The sequence below is a fragment of the Alligator mississippiensis genome, chromosome 14 (genome assembly GCF_030867095.1).
Source record: "Alligator mississippiensis isolate rAllMis1 chromosome 14, rAllMis1, whole genome shotgun sequence".
Taxonomy (NCBI): Eukaryota; Metazoa; Chordata; order Crocodylia; family Alligatoridae; genus Alligator; species Alligator mississippiensis.
The window spans coordinates 37,283,970-37,303,409 of NC_081837.1; the positions used below are offsets into that span (position 1 = coordinate 37,283,970).

The 19,440-nt window shown below is 42.9% G+C and overlaps 1 protein-coding gene across 1 annotated transcript in view; it reads left to right on the forward strand.

Moving 5' to 3' along the window:
- Window positions 1–17,209, forward strand: part of NUDT3 (nudix hydrolase 3) — a 50,813-nt gene extending 33,604 nt beyond the window's left edge. The window contains exons 3-5 of the mRNA XM_006276091.4: window positions 3,287–3,331; window positions 3,905–3,989; window positions 5,721–17,209. Coding sequence (XP_006276153.1) covers window positions 3,287–3,331; window positions 3,905–3,989; window positions 5,721–5,890 — 300 coding nt within the window. The 3' untranslated portion in view covers window positions 5,891–17,209. The remainder of the gene's footprint in view (window positions 1–3,286; window positions 3,332–3,904; window positions 3,990–5,720) is intronic.
- Window positions 17,210–19,440: the final 2,231 nt, after the last annotated feature.

The window sequence follows — 19,440 nt, forward strand, 5'->3', positions numbered from 1 at the left end:
ACTTGTCTTCCCAAACCCATGTCTGCAATCATGGTGTTTACAGTACTTCAGATGCTGAAAAGGCCCTTATCTACTGGAGTACTGGAGTATTTCACTGGTTGCCCGCCTGTCTAATCAGTGTAAAGTGAGAAGCCAACTCGCTTGGCTACGACTGGCAGCCAAACCCCAGAAATCAGGAGCAAAACTTATGTAGTATTTTTGCTTGGTTTATGGGCTGACTAGCTGCATAGAGGTAAAATGCTCAATTGGCTGCTGTTTGCATGGGTGAACCTGCCAAACCATAGCAGCTGCCCAGCTAGATTTTCTGTATTTGTGTTGTATCCCCACCAGAACTAGCAGGAACTAGAAGGACTGACATATTGGGCAGGATTCGGTAACCTCCTATCTGAGAACCAAGTGAAGAATGTGCTGTGTGTGGCTGTGATTTTTGGCGTGGAAATTTTTTGTAAATTTTACAGCGGAGGTGTGTGGGAGGAGCATTATTAATGGAAAGGTTGCCAAGCATGCTTCCTGCATGCTCACAGCTCTGCCCCTGGATCTGAGTATATTTGAACTTAGCAAATTCCTTCCCATTACAGTGGCAAGACATTGGCAGCATCCTGGTCTCCCTGGATCTTTATCTGTGTCATTTTGTAGGGTGAATTGTGGTTGGGGTGTATATGACAACTTGGAGTGGCTAGTCTTGTTCAGTCTTTTGCAGGCAACCCTTGAGGGCTATCCATGCTGCTGAGCGAGCCTCTTGGATCCTTTGCTGTCCAGGTGGTTAGCCGTAAATGCAGAAGACTGGACTTAATGGCTCAGGAAGCCTCTTCCAGTCCTGTGTCCCAAGTGCATTTTCCTTGCTGGAAAGGACTGCCACCTGGGAGTGGTTTGAAGGGCTTATGGACGCATTCTTTTTTCCTTGCCATGGTTTTTCGTTGAACTAGGTTTTCTATGATCTTCTAGGGAGAGGGGTACTCTGAGAATCACAAAGTTCCCGTAGCTGTTTGATTTCTGTTACTGCTATGAGAAAATCACTGCCTTAACAGTGATTTATGGGAGTAGTTCCTTGATTTACCTAAAAAAAACAACAACTGGACTCTGCTTTAAGTATTATTCAACTGCGTGTCATGCAGGTGGAAGCTTTTTGTGCCCCCTCCTCTTTTGCCTTTGAATGGGTAGCTGCTATGGTTGTTCTGCTGCGCTTCCCACAGGTTGGGATTGTGAAAAAGGCGCTTGGCCGCGAGTTAGGTCTCTCAGCTTCTGTTTGCCCTTACTTGTCCCTGGGACTAGCTTTGATACCAGATCAAACTGAGGCTCTTGTCAACTGACTTTGAGAGAAAAACTGGTCCAGATTAGCTGCAGAAGTCTTCCATTCCAGATCAAGGCAGGCAACATGTCCTTAGTCCAACCAGAAATTCCAGATCAAAGCACTGGTCTGAAAAGGTCAAATAAGAAATCTGTCTCAAGTACAGTGATGCATACCATACATTGCCCTGGATAACGGTCTGTATGGCTGTGTAAAAATAGCTCATTCCAGAGTTTGCTTACGGCCAGTGGCCCATGTCATGTGTTGGGTGAGGGAAGAAGCACCAGCTATAGTGATGGAATCATGGATTTTACATTTGAGAAAAACATTAAAGATCAATTGGAAGGCCTGTTCTCCAAGACTACAAGTTAGGGAGATTGCTTCTCTTGCCATATTTTATTTGTTTCTATTGCCATAGTTGCAGACCTCATTAATGCTTTTGAGTGCAGGGAGTCACAATTGGGTTCTTGTTTCAGGTGGTAGTATCAGTTGTGGTTGGAGTGAGATGCAAATCGCCATGATGCCACTTCTGTGTCTGCCTGTGTTCACTGACTGGATTGGGATCTTTAATATTTTTATTATGAAAGTTACTCACTTTTAAAGTATCTTCCTGGAAAGCAGTCTCTTAGCCACTAGATAAGTAGGAATCATCAGCAATACCTTTCTGCTATTGGGAAGCAGTAAATTGTCACTAAATTAAATCTCCACTCCCCTTTCAACATACAGATACATGCCACATGTAGCTTTGTGTCCAGGCTCTAGGCTACTGGAGTGCCCTCCACTACTTTGAATGTGGCAGCATCCCTGGTTGAGAACCAGTGTTGGTGCTGCCTCAACTTACCCGAGTGCTTCTCAGCCAGGTTCTGCTGCTTCTGGGTATAAGTGCCCCAGGTGCCTGCTGTGCAGCCAGCCCAGCAAGGGCTGGTACATGCGCACAGTAATGCTGCGTTAGGGCTCTGATCAGCCTAAAGCAAGCAGGAGCTGCCTTTTACTATGTAGCCCTTCCTGGTCCCTGTTTCCCCTCCGCCCAATCCTTCCCAGGCTATCTGGAAACAGGCGTGCAGGTGGAACTGTCCCACATGCCTTTGTTTCGTGGAGGGCCATAAAGGGGGACCAAACTGGGAAGGGCTACACAGCACCAGCCGGCTCCTGCCTGCTGTAGGCTGATCAGAGCCCTAATGCAGGAGGAGCATGTGGAGCAGTTTTACCTGGCTGCTGTTGCTGGAGCAGCAGCCACCTGCATTGCAACACTCTGGTTGAGAACTATTAGCCTACATGTAAAGGTGGTGTTTGTCATGGGCTGTTTGAGATACCTGCCCAGGGGTGAAGGTCACCTTTGATATAACTGAGTTGCGTGTTGTGTCAAACCTGGTGTTCTTCCTGTTCCTGAAGAAGCAGAAGCACTCTGTTCGATTAAACATTTTCAGAGTAATATTTTACCCAAATATTTGCTTGGTCTTGATTAGCAGACTTCAAGAACACAAAGGGCATATAGTGTCCTTAGATTACCAGGGGATGGGACACTGCTTAGTTTAGAGGCATAAATAAGTGTTCTGTATTCATTGTACAGTGAATTTCTTAAACTGCTTTTTTTTTTAAACTTTTTTTTTAATTGGATGAAACATTTTAGATGATAATTGTGAAGCCACAGAACGAGTTTTATGCAGGCTCAAACTGTTTATTGTGTCCTTCTATTCAGTCGCCCATGTGGGGCCTGTTGGTTTGCTGAGGGCATATCGAAGTGCAAGTATTGGCTTAGCAAATGGATTGTAAGATGGGTTCAAGCTATTTTAATGCAAATTTCTGCAGTTGGTTGCACTTGTGGGGCTCATGGTACAGTTACATCATCCCTCTCGTGACTGTGCTGTTTTCAGATGAACTGACTGCTTGCTTTTTTTGCTTCCTGGTTTTTACGAATGCTTCAGTCAAGCAGGAAACCAAGAAACGAGTCCAGTGGTAGTTAAACCTTTTTTCTTTTTCTCTCTCAACTTTCCATAGGCTGGAGTGAAAGGGACGTTAGGAAGATTAGTAGGAATTTTTGAGGTAAGTTTATTAAAATATCCATTGAGATTGTAAAATTTTGCTGCAAAATGTCATGTCAGTGAAAATTCCCCCTCCAGTTGCAGCGAGGCAGTTTGCATGGTGGCCCAACTAGACCATCGCATATGGAAATAAAATTAAATTAAAAAAAATGAAGTTCCTTGCAAACGTGTGCTGAGTTTTCAAGGGTTGGGGGTTCCCTTGGTTTCCATTTCTGTCGGACTTACTGGTGACCAGCAGCTATCAAAATCGGGCCTCTTGCTGGGAATGCCACTGCTCTCCAGTAGTAGAGAAAATAATTTTGAGGAATTACTTTCATTTGTGTATTTAGCATGGACCTCTGCATACTGCTTCATTTCGATTCCCTTGATTTTCCCCCCCCCCCCCCCCCCACGCAAACTCTTAATCCCCTCTGAATAGCTTTTTTATTTTGCAGTCGGAGACCACTGTTGCTCTGGTTCTGTAGATGCCCCCTCTGTGTTGCCCCCCCCCCCGCCCCTCCCCCCCAGTGTTAGACCTTTTAAGCTATTGTCTTCTTGCAAACTTGGTTATAAACCTGTCCACTTTGCATTTCAGAACCGGGACAGGAAACACAGAACCTATGTTTACGTACTTATTGTCACAGAAGTTTTGGAAGACTGGGAGGATTCTGTCAATATTGGTAAGATCCTTAAACTCTTGCTAGCTTCCCTGTAGACATAGCATGCCAGCTGTCCATCCAGTTCTCTGTGCAGAAAGCTTGGGATCCTTTGTGCAAGTGACTTAAAAAAGTTGAATTGTACTGTCTTTTAGTTTGTTTGGAGATGAAAAATATGATTGGGTTTTTGATTCCTCCTTAACATCTCTCGCTAACTTGGAGGCAGCTCTGTGGCTCACATAGAAGGCAGCAACATAACGTTTTGCCAGACTCTTCTTGCTTCTGGCACTGTGAGGTGTGTAAACATCTACATATCTTTTATTAGACCAACTAAATAGTTGGAAAAATTGTTCTTTGCAAGCTTTCAGGTACAAAAACCCTTCTTCAGGCAGAGGGAGAGTTTGCAGTTACTTCGTGCTCTCCTGGGTGGGATAGACGCCAGTATGTAAGAATGTCACTGACCTGCATTCTTGTACTGGCTTCTATCCCATCCAGGAGAGCATAAAACAAGTGCAAACTCTCCCTCTGCCTGAAGAAGGGTGTTTATGCTCGAAAGCTTGCAAAGAAGAATTTTTCCGACTATTTAGTTGATCTAATAAAAGATATCGGATTTACCCAAAGAACCTTGTCTCTGTCCTTAGAGACCAATACAACTACAACCAGTACCTCTGAAACGTCTACATATAACTCACAAGATGAACCCAGAGATGCCAAATGGGGATCCGCTATGTCAAAAACATTCTGACCTGTTGTGGTCTTTCCGAGTTGGTTTTTTTTTTTTTTTTTCAACCAAAGGATGGCTCTATTGTTTTTCCATAGTCAATAAACAAATGAAATTCATTTTTAAGTGGAGTGCTACTAACTTAGAAAAGTTATGCCTTGAGTCTGTAAAGCTGCCTGTAAGGTGTGCTTTGAGTCTATAAAGATTGAGAACCACTGTATTAGGCAGTGTAAATGAGGACTTATCCACTGTGGTGTTTTTTTCTAGTTTTAATGTTAGTATGTCTTGATCATTTATTTCTGAAAATCTGAGCTCCAAATGAAAATGCTTGTCAGTATAATTCCCAAAGGATATTTGTCAGTAGTGCTTAAAACCCCTCCCACATGATTTGGCTTGTGGGCAGGCTGTGTTCAGAAAGCATCCCACTACAAGAATAGGAGATGAATGCTGTAAACTAGAATTTGAGATGTGCTGGCGAATGTGTGGGGACACTTTTATAGCACTTACTCATGCTGTGCTAAGCTCTAGGAAGTATTGTTGCTCTCCTTTTCAAGAGCATCTTTCCCGCCCCCCCTCCCCCCCCCAAAAAAAGGGGTGGGGGGGGATAGATGGTAGAATTCAAAATGTGCCATGATGCGTTACTTCAGAATAGGTGGTTTTTTGTCCATTTATGTTCTGCACCGAAATCATAGAAAGAGCCCCATGGTTTTTTTTTTTGCCTTTTAGTTTTTTAAGAAGGAATGAAAATCAGAATCCAAAACCACTTTTGTTGGATGGTGGATTTGTTACCCTAATGATAGCAATCATTTGGAGGAGGTGTAGGCTTCTTTTACTTTTACAGCTGGTGAGGGATTAGAAGACTAGTAAGACAAGGCTCCTGGCATTTCTGAACTAGCATTGAGCTCCAGGCCCACTTTAGTTTTGCAGCGTGTCCATGTTTGACATTGATAGAGAGCTAGTCAAGAGCAAAAAGCTTAACAAAAAGTCTCTTTAGTAAATGGAGCAAGAAAATTAATTTGTCTCTTTGCCCACAGGAAGGAAAAGGGAATGGTTTAAAATAGAAGATGCCATAAAAGTTCTTCAGTGTCACAAACCAGTACAGGCCTCCTATTTTGAAACCTTGAGGCAAGGCTGCTTGGCAAACAATGGCACCCCTGTCATGACCACGACGTACTCTGAGAGCTCGATGTCCGACATCAGATGACTGAAGATGTCCCTATGAGAGAGAGATTTTGGAAAACAGACTGAAACATGGATTTCCACCCACCCTCCTCCCTCCCTCCCTCCCTCCCCCTTTCATATTGCCTCCTCTGTCATACAAGGCTTGGGCAGCAGCCTGTGGCAAAGCAAATGTTCAGAGTGTTGCTGTTTAGTGCAAGATGGGGTTTTATTTTTTTTTTTTTTGCTTTTTTGGATATGTATTTTGTAAAATACATTTTGTGCATGAAGTGCCCCTTTCCCATTACACCGCTCCCATGGCCCGGAGAGCGAGGCTGTCAGTCTCGCCTCTGCCTTGTGTTCTGAAGTGTTCCTGTGTGTGTCATTCCCAGCCATAGCCATTTTTCTTTTTCTTTTCTTTTCTTTTTTTTTTTAATTAAAGAAGACTACAAATGTGAGATCAGTTCTTTAAGTCTTAGAGTCTATACTGTAAGGTGCTGTTTCAGACCTTGTATGATGGTCACTTTCAGCACATATGTGTAAACTTTTTTTTCTTCCTTTTTTTTTTTTTTTAGATGGAGGAATCTAACTTTTTAATTTCGCAGGATTTTTTTTTAAACCTGGGCTGCTTCTGAAAAGGAGGGTTTCATAATTAATCTGTTTTGCCTTGTTTTGTTGTTGTTGTTTTTTTAAAAGAAAAAAACAATACCTTTTGTGACAGTGCTAGTGGCTGGGCCAGTTTACTCCCCCATAACCCCTTACTCCTACCTGCAATTTTAGTGCAGTGACACCTTGAAGTTGAGGGCAGAGTTTTGATCACCTGCAGACATCCCTGCTGTTCGGTTTCTCCTACAGCTTCAGCCAACATTTCTGCATTGACATGCGCGTGAAATGCAAGGAATTGGTCTTTTACCACCCAGCCAAAAGCAAGCAGCCTCAGATATGCTTCGATAGAAACTGAATTTTCATCCTCTGTGGTAGGAATCAGGGATTCTGAGTGGGGTTACAGTCTAGCAAACTGGAGCATCAATCACCAATGCTGGTCCTGCTGGGTTGGAATTCTTTCCCATCCTGCTGCATTTTGCTGGTGTCTCTTCTTGTCCACATGCCTTACACCGTGCTGAACTGGATATTGTAACTTGTGCTAAAGCATCGGATTGTACTTACTGAGTGTTATTGTACAAACCCTTGGTGGAATGGCTGTTGCGTCCCTGAAAAGAAGTCCTGGGGAAAAAATTCAGGTGTTCAGTCTCTTGTCTGTGGCGTTGCAGCACTTAATTGCACCATGGAGCATGCTCAGAAGGTTTAAACTTTCTCTGACAAAGGTACAACCGGCTCCCAGGCAGCAATGCTAGTGTGGAGTAGTACACCCTTGAATAGTGTAGCTCCCCTGATGCATTGGCACACATCACACTTTTGCTTTAGTTTTGTTTTTCTTGATGTAAATTCCATGCTGTCTTGATTTGCCAACAGTGTTGTCTAGTTGGGAAATAAAAATGGAAAGGGTTGGGCCTGGGAGGGGGTGGGATAGGGACAGGTTTGGGAGGGGCATTAGTTAATCCCTGGCTTGGGACAGGAGCTGGTTGCTGCCTTCAGTGACTTCTCCTTTGTCAGAGCAGAGCCAAGATGTGAAATTAAATCTGCAGTACTCTTTTTTTTTCTTTTTTATTTAACACAATTTATTCTAATAAATGCTCAAGACTGTTCAAGAGCTTTCTCTCTTCCCAATAGGGAATTATAATCTAACCATTTGATAGAAATGTCCACGGAGCCTGGGATATAATGGAAAGTGATAGCTTTGCTACTTTGGCAAGCAGCTGTTTGATTTGAAACCCCTTTCTGTTCCTTTGCTGGTTCTCCCTGTTTTCATCATGGGGAGAGCAAGGCCAAAAGCAGTGCCAGTGATCAACATGAAAAGCCACATGCAAGAAAAATGCTGAGGCATTAGTCAAGTAGTAGCTTGAAACTGAGCATCTGGAATTGAGCCTAAATTACACCAGTTCAGTTCCCTTCGACTTAGAAACGAGTGTACAATCCCCTCTTGGTCTTTGTTGAGCAGCCTAAACCGAACTCTGAAAAAGGGCTTAAAATACTATATCCAGAAATGTACAAGAAAATAAAAGGATCGCTCTTAACCAAGCCGTCAGCGGCACCTAACACAGCCATTTACTGCCTTCAATTGATTTTGTCTTTCACTGTATAGATGAATATGTTGAAAATGCTTTGCAACAAAACAGCTGGTACTCCCGAAAGGGTAACTGCAGTTTTAATATCAATAGCATGCACATTTTTTTTTTGTTTTTAAATCTAAAAAAATGTTTTTACAGGGCTGTTAAACTGACAATTTAGGGTAGAATATTGTTAATGACTTGCTAATGGCTTATTTGTTTGGGTCAGAAAAATAAATTGTGCCAAGAAAGTATTTAATGTGGCATGACTTGATGCTGTTAATATAGTTCCATTGAGTGGCTGGTGTTATGCCTTTTTAACTGGAAATAGAAGATTCAGCACCTCAGGTGGAAGTAGTTTTTATTGAACAGCTGTGCACTTAAATCGGGAGCAAGGCTTTTTATGTGTAAATTTCTCTTCCCCTGTTGGCACTGTATATTGAATTCACATCCTTCCCACTGTCTGAGGTTCTGTAATGCCTGAAGTAGCCAGGTGGTATATCCATTTAAGTAATGTTAGCCAAAATGACACCTAATTGGTTTGGGATTGATGATTAAGCTACCTTTTTAGATGCAAACATATCAAATTTTTATAATGGCTCCATAACTCTGGCAGTGGTGGCTAGCACCAACTTGATTATGACAGACTTCCAGCATCACAAAGACTGGTGCTGCTGAACTGGTATTGGCAGTAGTGGACATTTTTACCAAAAAAGTATGTATTGTCCAGGCTGGCCCTAAGTTTAAAGCTATGATGTCTCTTTCTCCCTCGGTAAATCAAGGCTGGTGCTGGTTTAACCATCTGTTACAGATTTGCCCCTTTCTTCTGTGACCTTCAGTACCGTTCCTATCTTGATTTGAGCATGGGTTTTAGCTAGTGTAGACTTAGGAGCCGTCCATAAAATAGAGTGGTGGGAATTTCTTGATTTGGTTTAAAATTTTCTTAAGATTGTAAGAATCTGGAAAGTCCATTGGTAGCTTCTACTTGCATGAAGATTCGGTATGTTTGCCTTACTGTCCTAAAGCAGAATTTTCATTTGAATAAGTAGCAGATATTCATTGCGTGTAGAGTTTAGCTTGGAGTTGCCAGTGATAGGGTTTTCCTCCATCACCTTTTGAACCTGATATTCCAATGTGAATAAAGTCAGGTTTTCAACTGGACATCAAGAGGTCACTAACCCGACCATTCCTAGTGTTTTGTCAGCTGTACATCTTATTCTGTGCATCTCTAAGGAGGGTTCTCTCACTGGGGCTAACGAGCTGAAAGGCTGACCGCAGAGGAGGAAGAGTAATTGAGTAGTGAGATGGCGGGAGATGGTTTCTCCCACACGCCCTATTGTAGTGCTCTGCTTGGAAGTGAATAATGATAGAAAAGGAGCACGGAGAAAGAGGTCTTTTCTGCACTAGAAAAACTGCATGTATTTTCTGACTGTCAAACACTGATCCAGATCTACCAGTGCTGCCAAAGTTGGGAGTTCTGGTGTGGACGAGCTGCAGCCTGCCAACTGCATTTAAGATGCTGTGAGCCAGACTTTTTAAAGGTACGTAAGTGTCTAAAAATGGGGGGTGATGGTGGAAAAATCCCACTAGTGCCTTTCTTTTATCTTTAGGTACCTAAATACCTTTATAATTCTGACCTGGCACTACTTCAGTTTTGCTTAGAGCAGAAATGAAATGCTAAAAGCACCAATGGCGGCCAAAGTTCAGTCTACACCATGGTTCCAATTATAACTCACCCTGGTAAAGCTGAAGCAATTAGTAACAGTAATAAAAGAGATTTAATAGGGAATAGTAATGCCGCTGCGCACGTGCCCGCCCCCCACCCACCCACCCAGGAGGAGTAAGTTAAGATTTAAGCTCTTGGAAATAGTTCTCAAAAAGACAGTTTTGGTACAGTGAACAGTGATTTCAGTGGTATTACTTTTGTTCTCTGATCCCACAGTTTAGAAAGTCTCTGTACATGCAACAGAATATATAAAATCCATGGGGGTCTTGAACCAGTTATTGTAAATCTTTTGGTTTTAACTTTGAATTAATTGACATGTGAGGCCTCTTTAGAAGGGCATTTAAAAAGGCAGAACTCAGTATTTGTAGTAAATAAAACTGCATCACCCTGCTAGAAGGAAACTTTTCCTCAGGATTTAATTTTATATACAGGGCAGTCTTTTCTTCTGCCTGTTCTTAAGTAGGTGTCTTAGTTTCTTCACCTCTTAGTCATACGTTTATTTTTATCCTCACTAATTTAGCAATGCTACTTTAAATCTGACCAACATTTTTTCCTCCTCCTTCTCCCCCTCCCACTCCCCCCAAAATTGTCCACCAGTACATTTTCCTCAAATTTACCAGTTAGAATGCCCCTATAATAGGCCGTCTTATTAACAATTCTGGTTATTTCAGATCCACCATAGCATAGATCTAGCAAGTGATCCTTACAAAAAAACGATTGCCTGCTTTTTGCTTTAAATGATAGATAAAGTAAATTACATTGTTTCCTACATCTGCAGTTCAGCCTATTTTAAGTGTCCTGAAAATGAACTACTGAAATGTATAGCAAAGTGTGGAGCTCTTACATCAGTTGCAAATGATAAGAAATACAAGTGTATGGCAGTGGCTATGAAGCTGATGGTTTTCATGGTAAAAACACTAAATGTGTTACGAGAGATGACTGTGATTAGAAGCATACAGCTGAGTTCTTACTACTTAATTTGGTCTGAGTCATCTGAACGTAGCTGGGACCAGGTCCTGCTGTTCTTCAGGGGAGGGAAGAACAGGTGGGTAAGCTGATAGGCTAGGTTCCCCTTGGAGGCGTATAACTACTCAGGTCTTTGGAGCAGCTTCTATGTGCAGCATTCCCCTCATCAGCTTTTCAGCCAACCTTTTCGTTCTGAGTATAACCTTTTCAGCAAGGCTGACTGCTCACTGGATGTTGAAGGCCCCATTCATGTAGAGGTTTTGGATGGACTGGGCAAGCTTCACGCAGTTCTGGAGAGCGGTCGCTCGGCTCTACGAGAGCCTGAGCTCTTGCTGGCTTGAGAAGCAAGCGTGTTTGGGGTCTTTTGCTTGACACTATGGACCTGGAAGTGTCCGAGGTAAGATCTTATTATTGAATACATATAGATTATGTATTCAATAATTGACTTGGAACTCCGACATTAGAGCGCCTTAAGCCTGGGCACGCAAGAGTGCAGATGGTGTCCTTAAGGCTGTTCTGTCTAGTGGTCATGCTTTAGTTTGATGTAGCCGTGAGGGTTTGCCTGCTTTAAACTAAAAGCAATTCGGGCATTCAGTGAAAATCAGTTATGGCCACTAGCCCTTCTCAAGATTAAAATGCTCAAAGGGTGGAAGAATTTACCTGCTGGATTAAAACAAGGAACTGTACTCAGAGCCTGCGGTGCAGATAGTTTGACTGGTTTTCCTTTTCCACATTTAAATTTATTCACGTGATCTGCATTTAGATTCAAAGTGCCCGCTCTAGATTACTGTATGTGAGCATGTTAGTGGTTAGCTGTGTGGATATATGCTGATTATAAGGAAACTGGAAATCTTAGTGCTGTCAGGCCCCAGCGGGTAGTATAACAAGAAACATCAAGAGGAGAATGAAGGAATTTTTCTGTTCCGGTATACAGTACTGCCGAAAATAGAGCTAGTGTCTTCTGACCTCCCCACAAAGCTGGATTGTTCGGTTTGTAGAGCTGAGTTTACTACAGATGTGGGAAATGAATATTGTGAACAGCAGGTGGAGGCTCAGACTTTTTTGTAGTCTTGGCTCTTGGCATCTATGTACAAAGAAACTACTGCTTAATACTGGAAGAGCTGTTTTATCCATGTTTCCATTGCTAGATGGCATGTATTGTAATTTAAGCCAAAAATTCCCTGTAGGAGATCAGAAAACCCTGCTGCTTTCTTCTCTGTGGCAAGACTTTAGGAAACATGGATGTTTTGCATTTGCATCTCTTAAGTGTATTGTCTGGCAAAACATTTGCCTTGGTTAACGTCTACTTTGTAAAATAAGACTGTGGTAAATAATTTAAAACGTAGATTCAAAATGCCTTAATTGGTATAAATTAATAAGACTCAGTGGGACTGATACTGTGACAACTAATAGGTGTGCAGATTATGGAGCAGGGATTCCTACTGAAGATGCCCTGTGCCATGACGTTATAAGCATGGTGTGCAAATGCCACTGTCTCGAAGCTGGGCTATTAATTTAGGAGGCGCATAGCATCACAAGAGCTTCACAACTGCAACATTTCAAGGTGAAGCTGTAGAAGATATTTATCTCTTGAAATTAGGGAGGATCCTGTAGTAGGTTTGAGGCAGTATAGTCATCTCCTGTAGCAGGAAGACCTAGTCTGGATTTTCTGAAGGTCGGCTGACCTGTTTACACTTAATACCACTAGATAAAGCTGAAGTATTAGGCTAATATTACTGGTGAATTATATTAACCTATAACGTAACTTAATCTAAGAAGAGAGGCTAGACATTTCAGATCTAGTAGCGTGATATTTCTTGGCAATTGCATAAAATTTTGGATCTGATGGTGGGAGCAGCTGAAAAATACTATCTCCATCATTGGACCATCATTTTTAATTGCTCCCTAAACTTGTTAGATGAAGACGTGAAGAATAAAACATTTGGGCGCTGGTTGTGGGAAAAGGCCCCATAAATTCCTCCCGGAAAACTTCGGCAACATGCTATTATTTGTCTGAAGAGGGTCTGTTTTTTGAATGTTCCTGTATTTGAACTGTTAATTTATGGATCTGTCGTTTTACTTGAGGGAAGCCCTCACTGAAGTCCATGTAGTTGTGTTTGCAGCTGGAGGGTGGTACATTTTATAGGTGGAAGCTTGTGTTTGCATCCGCTGCTCTTTTCTGTCTGTTTAAAATGGGCACTCTGGGATTTGGCTTCTTCTGTCTTTTATGTGTTTTGTAACTGTAATTTTCACGTGTGCTCTAATGGCAGATACTTGGGGGTGCCCTCCAGTACCTGAAACTATTAAACTCGTACCAGTGCTGGAATAGGACGACGTGTTACTCGGTTGGGGATTGCACTTCAAAGACCCTTCGCTTCTAGATCAGAAGGAGCTGGTGTAGACATCTGCCCTGAGATGCCCTGTAGAGAGAGTTGCAACCAGTCCTTGGGTAGAAGAAGTCTGACAAAGGGGGAGGTAGGACGTGGGACCCTGGGACAATGAAGACCTTGGGACTGAGAGAAGAGAGGGAAAGCCTCTCTGAATGTTGCTAATACCTTTCACTAGCATTTCTGGGTGATTTAGATGATTCTGATCTTGAATCTTCTTTAAGCTGATCATCACCCCAAAGAGCAAAAGCAGTTGGCATTCTCCTGTGTACCACAAAGGCACCTGTTCAGTCCTGGCTGCACGACTAGGGGCAGTGGTGGCTGGGTGGGGGGTGCAATCCTTGGGCCAGAAAATCTGGAGACTTTGCTTTTGTTCCCAAGTCTAGCACTGGCATTTTACAAGAGCTGTTGTGCACAGATTAAACGTTTTCCTCCCCGAAGTACAAGTGCATTTCCTTTTTCTTGCTTTTTATTATTAAAAGGGCACTACCTTCCCCCATCTCTTAGGCTAATGTACCTCCTGATTTCTTTATTACTTCTCCCTTTTAAAATGGCAGTACTAAATGCAATGTTCTTATGTGGGTAAAGGATCTGTTCTTGTCTGGAAAGAAATGGGTGATTTCTGATTTTTTTTTTTTTTTTTATAAGTGCTATTTTGTGCGCGTGTGTTTGGGGGGGGGCGGGAGGGGGTCAGTACTGTGCTGTTTTTACCTTCCCTGAATGGAAATCCATAGCTGGCAGTAATTCAAAACAGTGCCATGGTAGGCAGTGAAGGAAAGGCAGTTTGATTTGGATGCTGTCAGTTTTGTCCCATCCACCCCAGAAAAATGACCGATTTGCTGACAACAGTTGATAGCAATTGGTGCTGGAAAATGTCTCATATAAACACAACATTTGTCACACGCAATCTGGCTGCCTGCCCCGCATCTCAGTCGAGCGTTCTGTAGCTATACTGCAAATCGCACTGGCAAGGAAAGGCTTGCAGCATCAGTTCAGCAGGACCTGCAAGTCCATTCCTTAATGCAAATAGGGCTTAAAGAAACTGTTCTCTTCCTGCGAGGTGGATTTGGTTAGGGTCATTTCTCCATGCGTAGCAGCAAGCCTCCGTGATTGCTGTCAACGGGACTTGGAAGTCCCGAACAAAATGTTCCCATCTGCATGCATGAGAAGAGAGGGAAATACTCTTGTGCGGGGCTTCGGTGTGTGGAGTAGAGGAGGAAATCTGTTGTCATTTCAGGAACTCAAGAGCAATTTTAGCACTTAAGTGATGGGCAAGTTTAAAGCCTGAATCTCTCGTGTTCAGTTTATGTCAAATAGAGCAGAGGAAGTTCCAGCAGATTAGTACCTTTTCTGTGTCATGCTATCGCCAGCCCGGTCCTTTGTTCAAGGATACCCGTTGTCTGTCATCCTACAGAGACTTTCAAACTAACGCTGGGCAGGCAAGTGTGCTTGAACAATACCTCTGCATAAAACTACTGACTGGAGCTCTGAACCCCACCTGCGGTCGCTGATCTTGGAAAGACCTTCCTTTCCTTTACAGCATCACCTCCTGCATATGAAGGATTGGGACCCTGGACATGCTACTTCCTAGGGTCCTGCTCATTTCAACCTCCTGCAGCTCCTTTAGCTGCCTGCATCCCTACTCCCTCACCTCCTTACAATTTGTCTTTGCGAGGAGTTTTCTATTCTTCTGATGGAAGGGAGCACATAAATTGTCACCTAATCAAGGAAGGGGGAATAGGCAGGCTGAAAGGAGAATGCTTTAGCTGGATTTAAGATGCATTTAAGTGTTTTTTTTTTATTCCCGTGAAAAAGACCGCCCCCCCTCTTTGGCATTAGCTATTAGTCTCATGTGAAAACATAATTTTTGGCAGTGTAGAATGGTGCTAGTTATTTTCTCTGAAATAGATCTGGGATTTCCACCTGCATTTTCTAAGCATCCTGTATCCAGCAGCATAGTTTTGATTCTGTAAAAGAACCCAAATCTGCACTTTCCACCCTGCTTTCTCTCTTCTCACAGAAACGCTATGCTGAGGAAATCTACTGGCACACCCCAGCTTAACGAACCGAATCCCAGATCTGATCAAAACTCTCAGACTGTCTATAAAAAAGAAATAGCTGGTGTCCTTTGCAGTAAAACAGCACAAGTTTGGCTTCAGTGAGCCCTGATGAGGCATAATTGTCTTGGACTTTGTTGTCATTCCTTATCTAACCAAGACACCTCCAAGACCAAAACGTTTGGGGAATTCTGACTATGACAGCTGTTGGGTTTTATTCACTTGTGTCTGTACGTGGCTCTACCTGAGATGGAGCATTTGAATTTATCCGAACGACCAAGGACGTGACTTTGTGAGATCGGTCCAGGTCCCACCCATCGCTTACCCCTTCTGGTTACTTCTGCAGCTGGCAGAATCAGCTGAAACTGCCAAACCAAGCTGTCCTTCTGGGAGATGTTTTTTGAACATCCCAGATGCATTGAGTCACTTAAAATGTACAGAACTGGGACGCTGGCATATAAATGCTATATCTGTGTGTGGTTGGTAATGCCCTGTGTATTGTAAGCTCCACTTATTCCCGCTAATGCTGAGAATGGATGTTTTGATCGGAAAAATCAATGTTGACTCTCATGCTACTGCTGTCTGCTAATTCAGTTTTCAAATGGAAACATCAGATGAGTTTTTGTTATGCCAGTTTTCCCTCCCCCCCCAAGCAAGCCAGGTTGTCAGAATTAAAATAAGACGGGGATTTTAGGAGTTTGATATTCAGCTCTCGATTTTTTTTTTTTTTTTTTTTAAATAAAATTTGGACATTGAATGCCTTTTAAGATTCCTTTTCTGGTTACAGCATGTACTCTTAACCCACCACTTGGTGTCACGCTCCTTTTAATAAAATGGACCTTTTTGGTAATATTACAAGTTGGAATAATTATTTAAGGAATATGAAAATGGCAAAGAAGTTTCTGAAAGCGTTGGAGCGAAGTAGCTATGACAGTCCCGGAAATATGTTAGAGGCAAGAGTTTTTGTGTGTGATACCTTTTATTGGACGAACTGCTTGATTGGGGAAGATTTAGACGCACTTGAGTATCACTATACCTTTCATCAGGTTTCTGGGGGAGAGGCAGGCACAGCAGAGCTAAATAGTAGATGGAACAAAGGCTAAACGTGTTTTAAAAAAAAAAAAAAAAAACGTCCTCCCCCCGCCCAAAAAAGCAACCCCCCCCCCCAAACAAAAAACAACCCAAATAAAACATAGGATTTAAAAAACTATCAGGTAGCCAACAGATGAGAGATGCAGTAACAAACTAGGGAGTAGACTTATCCTGTCTTTATTTCCATGTGGAGCTTTCCACAATCCTTTGGTCCATCTGCTGTTCAGCCCTGCTGTACCTGCTGCTCTCCCAGAGGCCCAAGGAAGGTACCTTCATACTGAAAAGCTTGTCTAAATCTATCCTAACCATGTGGCTGGTCTTAAAAGAGCTTTTTGTGGGTGATATCTTTTGCCAAAAATGTTTCTGAAATTTGATTTTTCCCCCAAGTGTCACCATTTTACCGACTTGGACTTGTCCTTGGTTTTGCAACTTTTTTTTTGTAAAATCTACTCAAAACACTTTTTTTTTTTTCTTTCAAGGGTCAGACCTTTAGGACAAGCCTAGGGATAACAGAGATGCGTATTCTCTTCTGCCCCTGTTAAGTCTAGGCTGGCCGGTTCATTGGGTATCTGGATACGTTTGAGATGTATTCTTTTGATATGTTCAGAAACTAATAACTCTTTTTGATCTAGATTCAGCTATGATATCATCACTAAACTCCCAATCCCACTTTTTAAATAAATCTTTGTCTATTTTGAGCCCCGTCACCAACTGATGTAATTCAGCATAGCTTCCTCAGAAGTGCGGGGAGCTTTGCTGAACTATACCAGCTGCCAGCTGGGCCCATTACATCAGAGTGCAGTTCCTTTCTTTTTTTCTTTCTTTTTTTGCTTTTAAAAAGTTTCCTCTCGGAGTTGTGTAAGAGGGGGAGGGCTTCGCTGTCTTTCTAAAATTGGTGAATGCAAGTTTGACAAGAGTGTAGGTTGTAATCTAGTGCCAACCAATAAACACACCAGTATTTCACACGCAGTGCTGCTTATTGTGTGGTCTCTCTCTTCTTCCTGCTATTGTTCCCCGAACACGTAAGCTTCCACCATACCTGGGATGGATGGAAGAGCATCTCCTGCGTGAAGGGCCAAGCCTCTGAATCTGCTTGGTAAGTCCAGGGGCAGGGGAGGGGAGGAGGGGGGAGTCATTCTGCAGCAGTACCCATTGCAAATATCAAGTGCAATAGTCATTACAGAATAGGTTGCAGTTACTCTTGAATAAGATGGTTTGAAGTGGGAGTTAATCCACAAATAACTGTTAGTGTCAATTTTCCCCTTGAGGACAAAGCCCACGTTACAGCTTTGTAACTGGCACATCCTCACGTCCCAAATAATATTTTTCTGCTTCCTGCTGTCTCTTAGAAGGCTCATTTTGAATGAATTTGGGAATAACACCACAAGCCATATTCCAGCTTTTGCCTCCTCACATGCTTGTCCTGTTTTTAGCTTTCCTGGTATTGTTGGAGATTGTACTGCAGTAGCACTTGGGTCTCGGGCATGAAGTAGGATTCCAGTGGTTTAAGCACAGAACAAAATGGCCTTTATTCAGCCCTTAATTAGGAAGGGGGAAAGAGCAAATGAACAAGACGGGACAGACAACCTACCAGCCACAAAACAGCAAAAAAGTGCTATTTAATGCATTTCTTCCTAATGACTTCAGGGTTTAAAAAAAAAAGGCAGAAAAGAAGTGCCAGTTGAAGGTGATACTTTTCTCTGCAACCCAGATCTTACATTTACAAGGTTCACTTTTAAAGCAAAAAATGTTACTGGTTTGTAAGGCTGGTATAAAATGTCTTTTCTTTGCCTCTTTTTGATGCCTGGATCTAGACATTAAACATCAGCTGATCAGACTGAGATGAATTTGACAGAGGCACTGAAGGTTTCCCCAGTCTTGCGTTGGGTTCATCCCCAGTGTTTAATTATGCAAAGTTGCAGTGAGGCAGCAGGTGGTGAATACCTTAAGCAGCCTAAACTAGGTCCCCACAATACATTATTCCAAACTGGAGATGAATTGAACTGTTGGGGCCAACCTAGTCACCATCTCAGTGAGGTATCGGTTTAGATTGAATGTCATTTCTTACCTGAAGGACCAGACTTCCACCAGCAGAGCACCCTCTTCTAAACTAGGGTTGCACCATTGGATCAGTTGTGGCCCACGTGGATCAGTACCTATTTCAGCCGCTGGCACCTGAGCTGCACATTATATATAATCGAGGAGATATGGCAACAGCTGTTTCTGCTGCTTCAGCCTCTGCCAGGGGAAACCGCAAGTAAGGCTACATGTGCATTGCATGCAGGGCTCCTTCCCTAGCCTCTGGCTGTGGATACTTTCCCCACACCCCACCCCAGGGCTCCCAAGGAAAGATCTTCATTCTGCCGTTCAAAAATAAGGTGAATACTTTTATTTGGGGGCCTGTTGCATGTGAGGAAATATGGTACAATTTGACCCGCAGAGATTGCTGCTTTCCGTGCAACGGACTGTACTGGAGCCTGTTCAGCTTAGGAGATCGCACAGCTTTATGCTTCGGTGTAGTGCGACAACTTGTCTTCCTTGGAAAGTTGTTTGCTGATCCAAAAGGGCCACCTTCATTTCCACTAGAGATCTGGGCTCTGGAGGTCTGTCTAGAAGTATCTGTTACTGATGGGCTGCTTTTTGGCTGCTTCTTTTCCCCTGCCTCCTTTTAAGGCAGTGCAGCTAATCTTCTGCTTCCTCTCATTAGAGCTGTTAGGTTCTTACCTGCAATCTCACTGTGGCAGAGAGCAAGGAGCCGAGAGCTTGCTCAGCAGTCTGCTGAGAGGCTGGTTTGAAATGGCTAGAGAAAAGTAATCACGTCTGACCGTCCGTTTCCTAGTGCCAAAGCGCTCTTGAGGAGGGATATACATGTTACAGAAGAGATCCATTTCACCCAATATATGCAAGTACTGTATGCGGCTGGATAAAAATAACCAGAGTGCTGCTTACCCCTGTCTGGCTAAGTCTGTTGCATTGATAAATGAATTTTTAACCTTTTTGCCTTTGATCACACTTCTTGCATAAATGTTTTGCAAGCCTCCTCCTGAAGGCATTGTTTTAAAATGCAGGAAAAATAAAGGCTTAAAGTAGCTGAAGGCAGGGCAAGTGTGATTTGCGTGTGTAACTGGATCCCATTAATGGGGGGGGAGGGGGCATGGGAATCTCATCTGCGATGTTCCTTCTTTCCCTGGGGTCAGGCC